At 42.1% G+C, this 18796-nt stretch overlaps 2 protein-coding genes across 2 annotated transcripts in view; one reads left to right on the forward strand and one right to left on the reverse strand.

The window, feature by feature from the left end:
• The window catches only part of kcnb2b (potassium voltage-gated channel subfamily B member 2b), a 97260-nt gene extending 83365 nt beyond the window's left edge, over window positions 1-13895 (reverse strand). The window contains exons 1-2 of the mRNA XM_026179469.2: window positions 13754-13895; window positions 12065-12776 (exon numbers count right to left, since the gene is read on the reverse strand). Of these exons, the coding sequence (XP_026035254.1) occupies window positions 12065-12649 (585 nt within the window). The 5' untranslated portion in view covers window positions 12650-12776; window positions 13754-13895. The remainder of the gene's footprint in view (window positions 1-12064; window positions 12777-13753) is intronic.
• Window positions 13896-14048: 153 nt separating this feature from the next.
• Window positions 14049-18796, forward strand: part of trpa1b (transient receptor potential cation channel, subfamily A, member 1b) — a 48097-nt gene continuing 43349 nt past the window's right edge. The window contains exon 1 of the mRNA XM_026179467.2: window positions 14049-14188. The gene's annotated coding sequence lies outside the window, so the exon portion shown is untranslated. The remainder of the gene's footprint in view (window positions 14189-18796) is intronic.

Here is an 18796-nt window from a genome sequence, read left to right on the forward strand (position 1 = left end):
GATGTTCATGTTTTAAAAGAGATATAACACAATATAATCAGATCTAAATGTTAATCTTCACTTTCAATTCAGAGAGAGGGAATTCCAGCAAAATGTTAGAGAATTTGCACTCTAACAGTACTGGGTGCAAAAGCTTCCTGCTATGCTTGCTCTCTATGCAGAAGCAGTAATGTTTCTAATAACTCTGAAAGATGGTGTGTACAAATTTTGTAGTTTTACAGCACAGGCGGGATCCCACCATCACCCTAATCCATCTGATATCTTATTTTTTTTGTTTCCCTTCCTGCACTTTAAAGGAAACAAGTGATTTGGGAGCAAGGGTGAATGATTGCAGGACACTAAAGTATGATGCAGGGCAGAGAAAAAGAGGCAAACAAGTATATTTTACACAAGAGATATGGATAATCAAAGGAGGCCGTAACGAGAGTCAACTTAATGGTGAGCCACTGAAGGCGAATCGCATGAAGGAAGGAGCTGAGATGCTGTAAAAGTAGCACCAAGTTCGGAAAAATAAACAAAGGGATCTAGACATAAAATACACAACATTGGTCACAGCCGAGGGAGAGAACCGGCAAACATCAGAAAGGCACACAAGTCTAGAAGCAGCACTGTATTTCATTGGCCACTGACGTTGCATTGTTTAAATAAAATGAGACTGGTGGACCTTTCAGCACACCGGTCAATACCTGAGAGTCACCCTATCGATTGGCAAGGTGCTGGCAAATGTCAACACCCAAAAGACCAAAAGTCTTTCCAGATCATGCAGATGGAGAACAGATCCTTCCTGAGCTGGCAGCAGCACATAAAAACACCAAGAAAAATTGTGCTGTTATGTCTCCGACAGCACTTCAGATAAGGCACAGATTTATTGGGCTTTTAGACTTTAAGATGAATGCAGACCTCTTTTAAATGTTTGCCTGCTGACAGTGGAGAGCAGGCATCTGCACCTACACACAGGGATACTGTTAAATGTGACATAGGTCACGTGGTCTGTGTGTAGTGTGTGTGTGTCATCGTCCCTGTGTGCACTCTGACCAGCCGGGGTCACTCTCTTCATTGGCACTAAGCTGATTACAATCACACTAGGGAGCCAAAGAGCTGTATCAAGGCCTCTTGTCACTTTGCCTCACTAGATACAAACTGTCCATTCCTGCTGAGGGCACATTAGTGATTTGTGTAAATGACTTATTGCTTCCATGAATGGCCTGGGAATTACATAGGAAGTGCCGGATGAACGAAACCTCGCCATCCCTCTTTGTAACTTATAGAGTCATGCTGCGCTTACTGTATCTTGTTGTTACAGAAAATGGAAATAAAGTATTTAGATTAACTTTCTCAGTAAGATGAAATTTAAGCATTCAAGCATGTAAAGCAAAGGAAAGTTACTGTGGTCAGCAATAAGGCACTCTGGTGGTGAGGCAAAAGATGTGGGAGGCTTGCGTCGAGCACGCAATATAATCATTTCTTCTGTCACTTCCTGGAGTGCGGGGAGACAGCAAACAGCTGGCAGCACTTCCCACAGAGACGCCAACGGCATGATGACACAAGAAAAAAAAAGTGATAAAAAGAGGGAAAGACGGATATGAAAATGAAGGCGGTCCAACAGAGGAGCTAAAACAGGAAAAAGACCGAAAAAAAGCTTAAGACTGGAGAAAGGAGGAGGTGGTGGAGATGAGGGGGAAACCCGTTTGCCCGGTCACAATCGCTTCTGCTTCATCAAGCCAGTATCCATGAGGCAACGAAGGCTACCAGGTTGCTTCAGCCTCGCTCTGTCGGTTTCCTTTTTTTCTATCAAGTCTTCAGAGGATCCTTCATAGAGCAGAGATTTCCAATACATCTCCCCTGTCTTGCAAAATCAAGCCCCTCTTTTGTTACTGATGCTCTGGAGACCCTGTGATTGCCCTAGACAGGACTTTCACAAAAGCCAATTTCACTGCTTTACTAAGTTTTGAGCAGAGGATAACACATTTTTAAATCTCGGCATAATTGAAAGGCAGTGTTTTCCCTGAATATGTGAAAATGTGAACTCATTTAAATGCTGCACTGCAAAATAGGAAATAATATTAGTGTCAGCGAGAATTGTTAAAGCATCTGTTATAAATGATACAAGCAGAAAATTAAGGAAGACACCTAATTGGAAAAAAGAAAATGATCCCAGTGGGGGGAAAAAGTATTTTGAAGGCAAGTTTTAATCAGTGAGACGTGAACCGTGCTGAAAATGTAGAGCAGAAGCATTTCCCTTAAATTTGCATCAGGGGTTGGCTGTGGGGGCTGAGGTACCAGCTGCTCTGCCTCACACACAGCCTGTATAGAGATGAATTGCTCCCTGGGTGTCGATAAGTCACCATGGCACACCATGGTCACCATGGAAACAATGCAAACACAGCATTTCTGAGGAAACAAGTAAAATGAAGTTGATTACACACTTCTTTCTGACTGAAAGGACTCTTCCTCCTTAGGAAATCCCCTCTTATTGTCAGGATTTTCAATGCATATTCAATGTTTTTGTTTTTTTAAAAGCAGCGATTCTGCTTTTATGGCACCTCAGATATCCAAAAAAGTACTAAGACAATGCACAACTGCAGTTCCTGAAGCAGCCACCTGAGGCTGTTCTCAAAAGCCAAGCCAATCTCAACGTATCTATCTATAACAAATTTTCCCTTCATAACCGCTGAACTGAGCTAATTATTTAAATGGTGTTAAGGCTTAAAGTTATGCATAGGGGTATTGTTGCTTTGAGTGACTGTATCCAGTACGCTGCGTAGATCAGGACAATTAAATCAAATGTAATCAAAAGCGACACTCAGAACCTCTAACTAATCTCACCCACGTTGGTTTTTCTGGGTTTTTTTTGTTTTTAAATTTTGTTAATACTTCCTCTGTTATGAAGCCTCACTTGTAAAACATTGTGAAATGTCTCATCAGGTCACTGAGCAACTCTAGCAGATTCTATCAAATAAAAATGCAGTACTTGGAAACATTTTTACCAAACAGAAAAACTAAAAAGCTAAAATAGTTTCAGGGACCAAAGTAATTCCACAAATCTGTTCCTATACACAAGTGCCCAAAAATATCCCAGCTGTAGAAGTTGAGTATTTACAGTACAGACGTACTGAACTAGGAGTGAACTAGCTCTAACTTTGAGCCATGTGTACTGTTTGCAGTGTTTTCGTGCGTTTCTGTGTGTTTGATTTTATGAAGCGTTATAGGCTGTTGTGAAGTTCTTATAATAATAATGTATTCAAAAAGTCCGCTCTTTGGTTATGCAGAGTAAAATAGTTTTTACTTTTATGTTACATAGCACCATACAATCTATGGATGAACCTTGCTAGCCATTCTTGCTAAAGTTAGCTGACAACTCTGGATCCCACCCTCTCATCTAAATGCTGTCCAAAATAACGTGCCTGGGGTCACTTAATAATATCTAAGAGTCACAACTGGATTTCAAACAAACAGTGGGTGATATCTTAATTTATACCATACATCTGTTTTCTAGGTAGAACCAGCAGCATACTGTCCTGCACTCAGGATGCACTTCTCTGATGACTGGTAGTCAGTCACACACATGAAGGACAGGGGCCAAATATAAACACCACAATGAATACTAATGCACTCCCATGTCAATGCTCCCAAGATGGAACAGCAAGAAGGATCACAATTCAGCTTTCACGCTGCAGGGAAGTAATGACAGAAATGTGGAAAGAATGGAAAAACAGAGCAGAGAGAGGAAAGGGCGCGGGAGGTATATAGGAGGAAATGGATGATTGTAGGGTGAAGGTGATAAAAAGAAATGTAAAGGGAGGCTATGAAGAGGGTGGGGAGACTATTAAATGGTATGGAGACAACAGCATCTCACTCGCTGTGTTGTGAAGCCCATAGAAAGCTGGCTCAGCAGCATTTGAAGGTTTTCAGATAAAGAGGTGTGTTATTGTGTGTGTGTGTGTGTGTGTGTGTGTGTGTGTGTGTGTGTGTATTGCACATAGACGTGTCTGCTTGTGTGTTTACTGAGGGCAAAATGCGTGTCTTATTCAATGTATGTGCAGAGATTTGGAAGACTGGCTGTGAGCTCAGCATACACAATGTGTGTGTGTCTGTGCAGGGGGGACTACTGGAGCACGTAAAAGAGACCCGATGCTCATAGCATTTAGAATGATGACTCTCTTCTCGCACCTGTCGTCTCTCCATCTCTCCCTATTCCTGATCTCTACTGGGACAAGAAAAAAGAACAACAGACAGGGTGAGCAAACTTCCCTGAGAGACAGCAGTGGAGGAAACAGGGAGGAGATGAGGAAGGCAGGAGGAGGAAAGAACATATTAACCTCTTACTCTGGGCGTCACTCGAGCTGCCAGCACTGGGCAGCGCTAACCCTCGTTGGTGGTCCATATGCAGCCACTCCCAGCATTTCAGTGGGGTTTATGTAGGAATTTGATGGCAGTCAGATCTGAGGTATGCCCTGTGCAACGTGGAATATATGGAAGAAATTGTTTATTGCAGAGCTTTACAAAGCTTTGCAGCAGAAGGCAGCTGTTTTTGGCATACAGACTCTTACCCACTGTTGCGCACCACCTGTCGTGTACAAAAAGGCAAGAAGGAAATGCTAATGATGTGAAACATTTGGCAGCCAGAGAGCCAAATAGTTTCCACAGCAGCTGGTAGAGACCAAAAATGAAGCAAAAGGGTAGTAAAAACAAGTTAGATTTATTATGACACACAGAAAAATTTAATTAGAGCCCAATCAATACAGTGTTTTTAGGACTGATACAAATACTTTTTTATTTTCGGTACTCCAGTAATTTTCCAATATTCCATTTTTTTTCTTTCAGACACACAAAACAGTTATGTGGCAGGGGTGTGGTCTGGCCTGTTGCAGTGGAGGGGTGTTACAGTGAGCTCTCAGGGCAGTGCCGTGGTGTGGCAGAGAGGGCAGGTGTGACCGCTCTAGGTGATCCTCTTCTTCTTCTCTGTATGCTTAAATAGTGACGGCAGGGACGGAGAGGAGGAGGAGGAAGTAGCTGCTCCTGTGCGACTGGTGCCAGAACATCAAAATACAGTTGCTTAAGCGAAAATAAAAACAAACCTTTAGTGCATGAAATCCAGTGTGCGTGTCGGGTTCTTACAACAAGTTATTTATTTACTTGCTTACACGACGTCCGACTTTGCTCAGATCCGCTGTTTGTTGTGTTCCAAACATGGTTTTCCAATGGGAAAGTTGCAGCGTGCCCTCTGGTGGAAAAACTATGCAACATCAACACTCGTGATATGGTTGAAGGGTGTTTCTTCCGTCTCTTCGTTACTTTTTAAATATTAATATATCGGTTATTATAAATGCTGATACTGATAGACTGGAAAGTAGCTACCAACTAATAGTATTGGCCTGTTGATAAATCAATTAGGTCATTGTCTAAATAAATTTTTCTTCATTGTTCAAAGGACAGCTATTGCTCCAATTTTTTTTTTGATTTAAAGTAAAAAAAAGAAATTCAATTTTTGTGGTAATAATTTTATTATTCTGCAATTAAAGTATAACATTAGGGAAATTTAATTGACCACTCCCTCTAATATACTATCACTATACAGGGTAATTTATAAGTTAATTTATTAAATATAAAAATAATGGAAGAACAGTATAGCTGTACCAAGCTTGCTCAGTTGTAGGTGAGGTAGTAAACTGAGGGTATAATAGCACAGTTACTTAATAGACTTCAGCTATCCTCTCACACCATCTGGCCACTCATTAGCTTTGGTTTGTATTGACCTTGTTGTTTATGCTTTAGACCAATGCTTAAAAAAGAGGATTTGCTTGTTGATCTCCTTTTCTGTATTAGTTAAATTGTGTGGCTAACATAGTGAGGATTAGACGTGCCTCACGAGTTTCACTTAATGATGTCTTCATTCATGAATCACTACACGCATGGTCAACTGCAATTAGCCGTAAGACAGGCCCCTGGGCTCTTTTGGGATGCCATGGTCACTGAGCTGCATTCAAACTGTAATTCCTCTGCACGCAAAATCCCACTGGTGATCATAACTAAAGAAAGCAGCACTGGGTTGTCACAGAAGTGTGTGTCACAATAAACGCATACACTGATGGAGGGGAATTTTTGAAATAAAATATACAGCAACAATTTAGTACTGAGACAGATGAACTTTATGTGCCGTCCCCCTATTTGTCTTCCCCAACCTCTTTTGCATCACTATACACGTTCCCTCGCAGATACAAGGCTTTGTTTGGATCAATAAAGAACTGCAGTGTCCTAACCTCCCCCTCATTTTAAATATGACCCTGGGATACCTCTGCTGTAAAATCCACATGAGAGCCAGTCTGCCTCTTAGCAGTGCAGGATAATCTGACACAAGCTCAATTTTCGGGGTATTTCAAATTAAAAATTGCTTTTGCGTAATGAAATGTCAGTGTAATGTTATCTGTGTGTATTTTATGCCACACTTACCACTATTTCTGTTCATGTAGCGGTCGATTACAGCAATCTGAGAAAATCAAACACACCTAAGGCATGAGTGTAAACCCTTATAAATAAATGCAGTATTACATTCGAGCTGCAAAGCAGGATTTCAGAAGTTTTAATGCAATTTTATTCCTACAGAGCCACGTGAAATGACCCTGTCAACAGATGTCATAGTACTCATCAACGTGGAATGCTTTTGTTAGGAAAGTTGATATTTGCTGCTTGGTAACATAACTATAAATTCAGACAGCACTAACAAAACAAAGGACAGTGGAAAGTACTCTACTGCTTACAGCGCTAGTGCCATTTGTTGTCCATGTGTGGAAATTCATGTTTAGAGTGATTAAATAGCAGAACAAACTGGTGAGTATTCAATGTGCATACAACAAATCAGCCACTTCTCAAAGAAAACAATAGAAGACACCATCAAAAAACGCTTTAAATGAAGGAACATAAGCACTTCTTTTTATAGATGAAACTGCTCCAGAGTATATTTTGAGGGAATGAAAATCCATTGCTTGTTATTGTCAGGGCTCTTGCAAAGTTCTTGTTATCCCCAAAACAATATTTGATCACTGCACAAGTGATCGCAGCCAAAGATCATCTCAAAAATTATATTTTGTTGCAGGTGACATAGAGAGAGAAGAAAGGCAGTGGTGGAAGGGGTAAAGTTTTTCCTGGAACATCCTGATGACAAATGCTTCTGCCTCTTCTCATGGCGGGACTATAAGAACTCATGCCACCTATAATCTAGCAGGTTCTTTCTTATCTGATTATGAATGCTGGGTAAAGAGGATTTAGGTGCTGGTGTCTAAATGCTAGGCTGTACTGATTAGAGGCCTGATGGAAGGCTTATGCAACGAGGAGACTACACGAGGAGAGAAGGTGCGCTCTGCCCAAATGACAAACTCGCTCCGGCTATGCATCCTGATAACTTCTTCAAATGTAACACGATAACTCCCATAGATTTGAGTTACCATTACTTCCTGTACATGGATGCATTGCTTGAAAAAACAAACAAACTTGGAGACAAAAATAGTATTTGCAAAGTCAAGGTCGGTATCAATCGGAGAGGCTTTTCACAACATAGGTAAAAAGTAGCTAGAACGCACATATTTCCCCAACAAGCTGAGTTTTTGTCAATAATATGCCAGCACTTATATATTTAAACTTCTGAGAACAGACCACGAGTCAGGCAGAGATGAAAGAATGATTATGGAAGACAGATTAGCGGGTCCACCTGCTGCTTGAATCTGACACAGAGAACGTTTGACTTAATGCTGACGAAAGGCCACGCTCCTTTTTCCTTTCCCCGTCTCCACTCATCTTTGACTCAGGCAATATCAGAAACTCCATCGATGTACACACAAGGCCAAATGCTCACTTCAGTGCTATAAAAGCCTGGAAGGAAACAGATGGATGGACGGGAAGGGGTTGTCTGCACTGATGTGAAACAACGGGCGGCATCAAACGCCGTGGAGTCGTGCCACAACAGTATGCTAATTGAATTTGCTCCTATCACATCCAAAGCTACGCATTAATATTGTCACTTCTGCAGTCTCACATGTCCCGTTCTATATGCGATTCTATAAATGAGCCAACAAAGCCAAACAGGCAGTGTGTACTGTGGATTTAGCGCACCACATTGAGACGGATGATTATGACAACACTGAAATTCACACAGTGACATTTAGGATGCGTGTTACAGTAAGGTATTTTGTTACAGCTTCCTTATACGGTGTCATCATCATCATCATCATCAACAGTGGACCGACTTTGGCTGCTTCCAAGCGTGGGAGGACCAAACAGCACAAGGCTGCGCCCATGCAGTCCCACTGCTTACCATTTCCACTAGCTAGACTAGCTTATTAGATAAAGGGGAGAGTAATGTTGCACATCCACATTAGGAGCAAGCATAGGGCTGGACATGGCCTGTGTGTGTGTGTGTATGTGTGTGTGTGTGGGTGGCTGGCTGGCTGGCTGGGTAGGGAGGGTGGGGGAACAGAAAGAAACACTGATCTCTTTAAAATGCTCTGAATCCTCTGCTATTATTTTTCCGGGGCTGCCCATATAGACTTTCTCTTTTAGAGTCACTGGTGTATTAAAGCTCTAATACTGTGCATTACATTATTAATATTCTAAAAGGTTTAACTGCAAGCACTGCATGAAACAAATTAAGATTAAGAAAAGATGCTGCTCTTGCATACTGCACTATTAAAACTGAGCACTGTATGCACCCATGTCACGACTAATAACAATAATTTTTAATATTGACTAAACCGCTAAGATCTGTAGCAACTGTTCGTTAACATCGTGATACTTATTACACGATTTGGTTTGGGTTTTTTTTTGGATACCATTGTGTTTATTTGAAGGCAGAAACAAATGTATTGGAGCCATCTAATCACATTTTCCATCTCACTGACAAAAAACACTTCAAGTGGAAAAACACAGGCATGCACAAGTTACATTTGCCATCTTGGCATCATGACTGTTAAAGTGCATTTACACAGAGAGACATCAAGGCAAAAATAAATTCATATTTCCCAAAGCAATCCAGCCATTTTAATACGACTTCCTTGTGCAAGCTAGTGTTAAGAATATTTGCTGTAGAACTATACCCATGACTCATTATAAACAAAAAAGGTCGGGGCAGCACTAAGTCCTTCTGGCTCAATATCAAGGATGACACGTTCTACCGGATTACAAGAAATTATAGCCTCAAGGAGGGAAAAGATGCAAACACCATCTTAGGTTTTATTTTTCAGAGCACAACTGCCACTAAATTATTATATACAGTATCTAATTGACAAGTAGAGATAATATAAAAAATGTATATACGTGTGTGTTTGTGTTTGTATTTACAAAGAGAGTGCAGTGACAGCATTTTATGTAAGAGGTGGAAACTCTATTATTTGCATCTATGCTGATTTACTAAACAATATTAACATTTACAAACAGGTTCTTTTAATTTTTTGCGCTTGATATTAAAATGTACCGACTGCACCTCTGTTTAGAAAACAGCGCAACTTTTTGTAACTCCCCATAAAGCTAACCACAACTACGAGCGCTCACACACCGTTTACGAAATCTGTCCCTTACATGTGTGATTTAATTCAACTCGCACTACAGTGCACGAGCCTGGAAGATCTTTTCTTCTACATGAAATTCTCGCACGCCAAACACCCGACAGTGCCCTCCCGTCCCACCCACCCACGCGAGAGGGCACTAAACCAAAAGTCACAGCAACATTAAGAAGCCACCGCACTGCAGAGTGTTCTCTTTCTTTGGACCATTCATAATTCACTGAGAAAGATTTGCAAAGATCCAGCTCAGCATCCTGAGGCGTAACTTACATGACTTCATCTCTTGCATCACTCTCTCTCTCTCAGGGCTTTCCTTTGCCACTATCTTGTCCACCGCAGCTCTCCCTTCACTTGTGGCTCTCTCTAAGCACCTTTTTTTTCTGTTTTGGTGCAGTGTGTGCTAGGCTTCTGCCTTTTCCCTTCCTCTGCCAGTGCTCCCAAAGCATGAATGAAATCCTGAAAGAATGAAATCCTAAATTGATGGACCCTTCTGAAAAGGTCGGCCCTCTTATGCGTTACCTTTATTTAAGGGCAGAGCAGGCCAGCGGTAGCATTAAGTGTCAGACTGGGTTCCTCGTAAATCTCATAAAGCCTGCTTTACAGAAAAACAAAGAGAGTGAAGGGAAGGTGTATATTCTATGCCGTAAGACTCTGTGATTGCATTTGACAAAGGGCTCATATTGCTTTGAATAAAAGCACATTGCTGTGTACCAGGCTTGTAATGGCATTTCCCTGGTAAAGGGCTTTCAAGGCACGTACAATATGTGCCCCATAAAAGGCTTCCCTGACCTCAGGGAGCTGCCATCTGACAGTCCAGCAGCCCTGGCAGGTTATTTCCAAATGTACTTTCAACTGCAGATAACCTTAGTGAAATCACAAAGCCGAGGCATTAGAGTCACATTCAAGCTCGTCTTGCAAAGCAGTCTGCAGAACGTCAGTGCCATTTGAATTAGGGAGGAATTTCCCTTTCAGGTTTCACAGGCTTTCCCCGTGCAATAGTGTACAGGTCAGCAATACGTAGACGTGTCTGACTAAGGGACTATACTTGGACTTATCAGTTTAAAATCCACACACATATCAAGTTACTACACTGCTATCACCAAGGTTTGCCTTAAATTAAATATTGCCAGCTCTTTAATTAACTTAGGTGATATAAAGCTTCCCCCGTTGAGGATGAAATCAATCATCGAGGTGAGGCGGGGTCCTCGTCAGTCACATATCACTAGTTGATGTGTGGGTAAACAAGCTATATGGATATAATACAGGAAGGCAGGAGAAAAATAAAACATCTATAGCAGCCTGTAAAATGAGCTGAACTTTATGCATTGAGAGTCATTACCATTTTTTGCCATTTCAAAGCTGAATATTGCACCATAATTTTAGCACCGGGGGTCTAAAATTGAATCGAGCACGAATTCCAAACTGTCCCAGTCGAAGTGAAACAGCTTTTGCTTTAATGGAAAAGGGCTCAGAACAATGCATCATCCAACGTGCACTGTACAGTACATCCGACGGGGATGATGTTTCTTGGGTCACGCACGCAGGTCCCTGTGTTTATGATCCTCTGACGTGGAATATAATCCCGATGAGCCCTGCCCCGCCTGCACTGCTTGATGATGGGATCAGGATACTAAATTATCAGTGATTGGATTTCATCAAGGCTGACCATCCTAATTGAGGACTGAGTGAGGGTGGAATGAGAAGGTGGAGGAGGAGGAGATGTCATCGTTTTACAAGGAGCAGCCATGACAACATGGCAAGACAGTCACTTGATGTCTGTAGTATTTATCATGTTGATTCGGGGCATGAATGAACACGGGGCTGTATGCGACTGATGCAGCATTTTTCTAAACATGTGGAAAGGTGGGTAGCAGCTGCACCGATGACTACCTCAGCCCTCAGTCACACCAAATAAAGATGCCTTTATTTATATACAAGTATTTATAAAACAGGGCTATAGAAACTGTATTTATCGATACGTATGCAAGCACCTTATGACATTTTCCTGACTCACAGTTTGACTGAGAAAGAAGTACATCTAATCAGTAAGACTTACGCATAATAGAGCCACATGAGAATATATACTTGTACCACTCTGTCCAAGAAATGTACCGTTTTACAAGCCATGAACAGATGTGGTCTATTTTATCCAGGCAAAGAAAGCCAGACCAGAAGCTGACACTTCTACCGATTATTTCATCAAAGCAAATGAAGTCAAACTCTTTCTAGTTCAGTGATTCCCACTCATACTAGAACTGTGCGTTTTTACTTAAGGATGATTTTTCATCCCTATATTCTGCTTTTCCTCCATTCGTACAAATTGTTATCCAAAAACAGCAGCTTTCACTACATTTCAAACCGATGAACTCATCAGTATTTTTGTTTTTACAGGATAGATCTGGCCTTTGATAACCATGTCTGCAATGTGTTGTGATCCAGGGAGCATGTTCAGCTTTGAATGTGAACATGAAATGTGAGACGGTGTGATCGCACTTCCAGTTTGGGTTTCCTACCTTGGCAGCCACTGAGGAGTTGGGTTTCTCCAGGAGATCCCACAGTTTCTTCCTCTTGTCCGGGCAGCAGGTGTTATCAAACTCTCCCTCTCCCTCCCTCTCCCTCATTGTCTCTGCCTCCCTCCGCAGTTCCTCATTCATCTGCTCTTTTTTCTGGTGGTAACGGGCCTGGCAGCAAGACTCCAGGTAGATCTCATCAATACCCCAGTAGTCTAACTCCTGGCCAAACGACAGGGCGCACATCTCCTCCATCATGTGCAACTTGCCTGTGCGGTAAAAGTTCAAAATGGAGGTGAAGGCCCCCGGGTGCCGATCGAAGAAGTATTCGTTCTCGTTCAGGCTGTAGTCGTCACAGATTTCCATCAGGGACTCGTGGCTGTTGCACTCTCGAAGCTTGCCAAGCCGGGTCCTGGGTAGCCGATCCAGGGTCCGCCACAGGACTTCATGGTTCAGACCCCCGACGTTAAGGCGGACTCTGCGGGAGCGGGCTTTGGTGCGGATTATGTCGATGGGCTCAGGGGGAAGCGAGGGAGCAGTTCGGATGTTGATTGGCTTAACTCCGATTGGTCCGAGTTTCTCAGCCATGGTGATGGAAAAGGAGACTTCTGGGAAGATGTTAAACTGACCTCCTCACCCCCCCGAAATATGGGAAAATAATTTAAAGCTCTTATGTCGGTTATGTTGGCTCGTCTTTAGGCAAGTCCCTCCATGGCTGAGAAAACAAAAGAGAGAGGGTGTGAGATGAGTGAGTGACTGATGGCACATTAGTTAAATCAATTGCAGCATCAAAAGAGACACATTTCACCTCCAAAATTAGAAAACAAATGCGATCTCTTCAGTTGGGAACCTGTTACTTCATATTGTCAAAAAATAGCATCAGCCGTGCAGCGTTATTGATCCCACATTTCTATGAAGGTGTTAGGCAGAATCAATGATTCTGTCAATATGGCTGCTTTGCTTTGCATTCCACTCCAGCAGCGTTGTAGTGAGGAAATGAACTCCTGCTACTTTCTGTGGCACACCAAATGGGTCATGTGCCATTATTGTTTAGATGCACCAATCTGGAGGCATGTGAGGCAACAATTTTTAACTTCTCATTATCATATATCATTAGTCATATTTTTTCAGTAAAATTTAACTCCCTGCACATAAACAAAAAGCTACTAAGGAAAACTATTTTGACTGGGATGTATATATATATGTATAAAATTCAATATTTTATAATTAAAAGTTGTAAATATATCCCTTTTACTAATTAGCCGCACAAGGGTTTAAAAAATAAATTAAAAACATAAAAAATAATGAGAAATAAGTCTATGTAGCAGGGAATGATGGGAGTACTCCTGGATGCAACAGTTTTTAGTTACATCCCCAACTGCTGTATTATCTGTATCACGAATTTGCCACTAGGAAACCAATTTTAAGATCTACATGGATGTGTATAAGAGGGGCATGCACAGCGAAATCGCGCGGATAATATAACTGTAGTATAATCGCATACCTGTTACACTGCTGTTTTTTCTTATCTGTGTTCAGTCCACCACCTACCTTCAATCTAAACCAGTCTAACAATCCCTGCTGCTCTGGTAGCGCACATTCGTTTTCGACTCACTTCAAAGTAGAGTTTAAAAAAAAAACAAAGAAAAAAAAGAAAAACAGCAGAATATATGGTGTAAAAATGAGTCTCACCTTGCCTTGACAAACCACCTTTTGCATGCAAACTCCTCTTGTTCCTGAGGGAGCAGAGGACGGAAAGGGAGTCGGGATCTCCCCTTCAGTCAAGCGGCTATTGCTGTAGGAAGCACTCCGCCGCGCAGAGAACGCGCGCCCCACATTTTGTGTGAAAATGAGTCGAAAAGAGAAGAAAATAGCGTCAACGTGTTCCTCTGAAAATGTTCATCGGGAGAACGGACAGTATCGTTTCGCCATGGGAACGCCGAGGAAATGAGTCCTGCGCCTTCATCCAAAAGCTTGAAGACAGGGGCTCTGAATCACTGTAACTGCAGACGTAGAGCGCGTAAAAGGCAACGAGAAGGAACGGGATAAGCGAACTGCGGAGTGTCCCGCTGTATACTACATAAGGAGGAGCAGAGGGGCGCACATGGGCTGCACCACATCCTAGAGGTGAAACCAAATCACAAGCGGGCGGAATATTATTTTTCTGAAATAGAACAAAATGTTCAGTAAGTGTTCGATTTCTAATCACGGAGAGGAGAGATTTTTAAAGTTACTGAGCGAAATCCTGGATCATATTATCCTACAAGAGCAGTCACGCACGGCAAATCAAAAGCAAAATCTTTACAATACGTCTATAGAGTATATAATACACCACTGGCCTATCGTTGCTGTGCGTAAAGTGTTGGTAGCAAAGGATAGGTGCACTCCTTGCCGTAGGTGTGACTGTAAATATTGCGCTGTATTTCCTGTTTCGGTGGAGATTTGAAGTTGGATTATCTGCTGTGAATAATCTTCAACAAAATTTCTCAGGAGAGCAGTTTTTACATTTTACCAAACTACTTTCGGTCACTCACACGCTAGCATGGCGGCCACCTATTGTAAGGAAAACAGCTAAAATCTCACATGTATTTGGCATTATACACCAGATTGCTCCCGTTTCTCCATCTCTCGCTCTCTCAGTGCACAGGAATATTGTCCAGTGCTGCGGTGATATTTTCTTATAGAGTCTACTCATGTGTCAACTGAACATTTCCCCCTTAGCTAAGCACTTTTCCAGAAATTTGATTATACGATGCATATGTGTAATCAATTTCTCTGCCATGTTCTTTCCTTCGAGTGACAATTGATCAATACTGCTGCACTGACTAAAGAGAGCCTGGTGTGCATGTAGCCTATACTATTTCTTAACTGTGTGGGCACAATGTTTGAAGGTCAGTATTGTTTTGGTGGTCTTCACAGATTTTGTACATTCCCACAGCACAGTCATGGCAATCACGTATCACCCCGATTAGTTGTTTGAATGTGACCTCAGCAATCTGGCGGTCTAGTGCATAGACTAAGCTGCATTTGCTTTGGGACTGTTTTTTTAAAAGATGGCAAGAGGATTGCAGGATTTGTGCGAGTCTACAAATGCAAAGAAGCTATTATTTTACACCCCAATAAAAGTGTTTACCACTTAATCAGGTAATGATTTAAAGATGTATTCATTTAACCCCTTGTTATCAGGGGTGTATTAATATGACAGGCCTCAGGTCTGCTGCAGTGAAGCATGACTATGACCCCTAAGTGACAGATGTAAAATATTCTGCTGTTGACAAGAAAACTGCTGATGACAAAGGTTGTTAATGAGGGTACCGAATAATGATTAAGAGTAATCGACTGTGTCCCCTTTCATTAATTATTGCGAAACTGGCAGCCAATCAGTTATCCCACGTAAGGTAGCGCAACAGGGCAACATTGTGCAGCTTCTACAGCAGTGATTTGTGTTGCGTGCAGTAATGTGTACTTGCTGTAGATGCTTCCAGCCCTGTGCTAACACCACCTGCATGCGCGGGTACTCCAGGGAGTTGAAGGCAGCCTGCATCCATCCCACCATGTGGGTGGAATAATTCTAGTTACCAGCTTGATATCTATAATTACCAACTTTCCAACAGGTTACAAAGACTATAAAATGTTTGTTTTCTTTGGACCGTTTTCTTCTTCTCATTCCTGTGTACTATGTGGGCATTTGTGCTTGTGTGGGCTGTTGCCTTAGCAACCCAAATTGTAGCATCATGCTGAAGAAACACTTTGGGCCACAGAGCCAGATAGGCTTGGATATTTAGATAACCAGCATTGCTGCTTTGTTACCGCTGAATGATTGAATCACTTGTTTGGCCAATTAACCTTGGGCGTCTGTAGTCGTCAGATTTCCTCGCACAGTTTGAGTGTGATAGTGGGCTCATGGCGAATTCAAAAGAAAGTACTTGGCCTCCTTCCCCCCTACCTGCTCTCTCTATAACATTCTTATCAATCTCCGACCAAAGAGAAGTTGACTGACTGCACCGGCTGTCTCATCCATGAGCTGTCACTGCCTGCTGTATTTTCCCTTTTCAGTTTGTCATAAAATGTGTCCACTCCATCATCCAAACAACACCGTGGACACACTTGCACCCCACAGCTCCTGCCTCTGACGCTGTCAGCACATAAGAGAGACACATCATCGCCCGTTCGTCACACACTCATTAGACAGATACACCGAGGAGCACCACACCAATGATTTTTCAGCTTCCTTTTACTGTACTGGGTTCTGAAAGTGTGAGTGTTTCACATAAGAAGGAAGCACATGGGCTGATCTTAAAAAAGAAAATGTTAAATAGGCGTGTGTGTGTGTGTGCAAGGTGAAAGAGAGAGGAAATATGGATGCTGTAATTTACCGTCAGCTTCTGCAGGAGTGGGAGAGCAAAAGTCAAATCCACTTAAATTGCAATAATAAGCATTCAATCAGTTTGGAACACCTTTCTATTATAGGAAGCTGTCATGGATTTGAATATTTGCGATAGAAAAAACCCCACATGGGTGGATAAGGTTAAAAAAATCTGCTTTCTCTTTTTTACTGCTTCTTGATCCTTGCTTTGACAGCTTGAATGTAATGTAATTTTCCATTTTTGTCATTTATTATTCTGCAAAGTTCAAAGTTGAACTTTAAGAAAGGTTTTTGGATGGCTCGATGTGAGGCTGCAAAAATGTGAGCCCGGAGACTTTGTAAGCATGCCGTGACACAGTGCTCAAATGTGCTTGTGCGTGTGGGTGCGACAGCGTCTGGTGCGTGCTTCGTTTTATTTGTGTGTGTGTTTGTCAATAAGAGGGAGGAAACACACCATAGCAGCAGCCTGTTTATTCTCTTTTTCTATTTTTAGCTTCTGGTCATGTCAAGGTCCACACAAGCACCCACCCACAGTGGGCAGCAGTGGCCTTCAGTGTAATGGTCAGCTGCAGACTGGAATCATAAATCTATGTCATGTCTTCATTCATTCCACAAAACACACCTGTTCACCTCTGATGCTGCCAGCATCACCTAATGTGTCAAAAATACACACAACACAATGAACACGCTTTGGTATTTGGTTGTACAAACTGCATGTATGCTATGTAGGCTTGCCCTCAGGGGTTAGCGGTCTAAGTATGTACCAACTACTAAGTCCTGGTTCAAATCCAACCAAGGACTTGTGCAATATGTCATCTCCCTCTCCATCTCCCCATGTTTATTGTCACTTCTCACTGCCATCAATCAAAATAAAGAAACAATACCCTAAAAAAATGCATTTATCAAAGTGAATGTCCATGGTGCTCTGGTCTCAGCTTTCTCTCTGGAGCCGATGTTAGCTGTGGACAAACAAACATGATTGATCACCCCTCTGTGATGCTGGTTATGTTTGCATAATACATCCAGGGGCATGGATCACTAATTGACTGGGTGTTGTTTTCTTTCTATATTATTATTGGTATCTCTGCAGCAACTGCCTGTCAATTGCTCTTAAAAAAAATCGTCGTGTCCAGCACAGCACAGCAGAGGATACACGCTGCCACATAGACACATAGATCCTAGAGTCTTGTTACAGCTCAGCATCACTGTTTTCCCAACACAGAATGCCACATCCGGTGCAGCACAGCTTCTCCAAATTTCAGGACTTTGCACCACACTCATCTGCATTCATCGGTGTGAATAACACTGCCTTGCAGAGCAGACAAGATGCTCAGTGTCCAACCTTAACCCAAAGTGCTTGTGGCAGCAGGATAATGTGAATATAATGTACTTGGTATAATTGCTGCAAAAACACCCACTCTGGCAATTTGACCTGCTACTACTGTCAAGAGACAGCTTATAAGGGTAAGCATTTTTTTTTTACAATCAGGGCAGGTGTGAAAGCAGTGATCACTGCGTGTTGTACGTTTAAGTGAAAGACAGGAAGGAGAGACCTTGGAATGAATAGCAATGAAGTGGTGTGGCTGCCAGAGACATTAAGCTCCGATGGACAATTCAGCATGTTCAGTCTGCACCCGAGCTCCATGTGTCGTTTAACTATCGACTTCTCTGGAGCATAATGCTCTGTCACAGCCTTTATAATATCATGTAAAAAGAACATTAGCAAAACTGCTTTTATTTTTACTTGCAATGCAAGACACTCACCAGCCACTTAATTAGGTACTGTACACTGCAAATATCTATCATGGCAGCTACTCAGTCCTTTAGGCACGTAGAAATGGTGAAGACATGTTCAAACCAAGCATCAGAATGGGGAAGAAAGGGGATTTCAGTGACTTTGAACACGGCATGGTTGTTGGTGTGAGAGGCTGGTTTGAGTATTTCTGAAACTACTGAACTCTACTGGGATTTTCCTGAAGAAACCATCACTTGAGAATGCTCTGAAGAAGAGAAAATATTTGTCTCATTGATGCTGGAGGACAGAGGAGAATGGTCAGACTGCTGTGAGCTGGTGGGAAGGCAACAGTAACTCAAGCAATGGTTGCAACTAAGTTATGCAGAAGAGCATCTCTAGATGCACAATATGTTGAGCCTTGGAGTAGATGGGCTACAGCATCAAAAGAGCACACCGGGTGGCACTCCTGTCATCTAAGAGCAGCGAACTGAGGCTACAGTTCACACAAGCTCATGAAAACTGGACATTAAAAAAAAGGGAAAACACTGTCTGGTCTCATGAGTATTGATTTCTACTATTTTGATTATAGGGTCAGAATCTGGTGTAACCAACATGAAAACATGAATCCATCCTG

Source organism: Astatotilapia calliptera, chromosome 9, assembly GCF_964374335.1.
Source record: "Astatotilapia calliptera chromosome 9, fAstCal68.1, whole genome shotgun sequence".
In the NCBI taxonomy this organism is placed as follows: Eukaryota; Metazoa; Chordata; class Actinopteri; order Cichliformes; family Cichlidae; genus Astatotilapia; species Astatotilapia calliptera.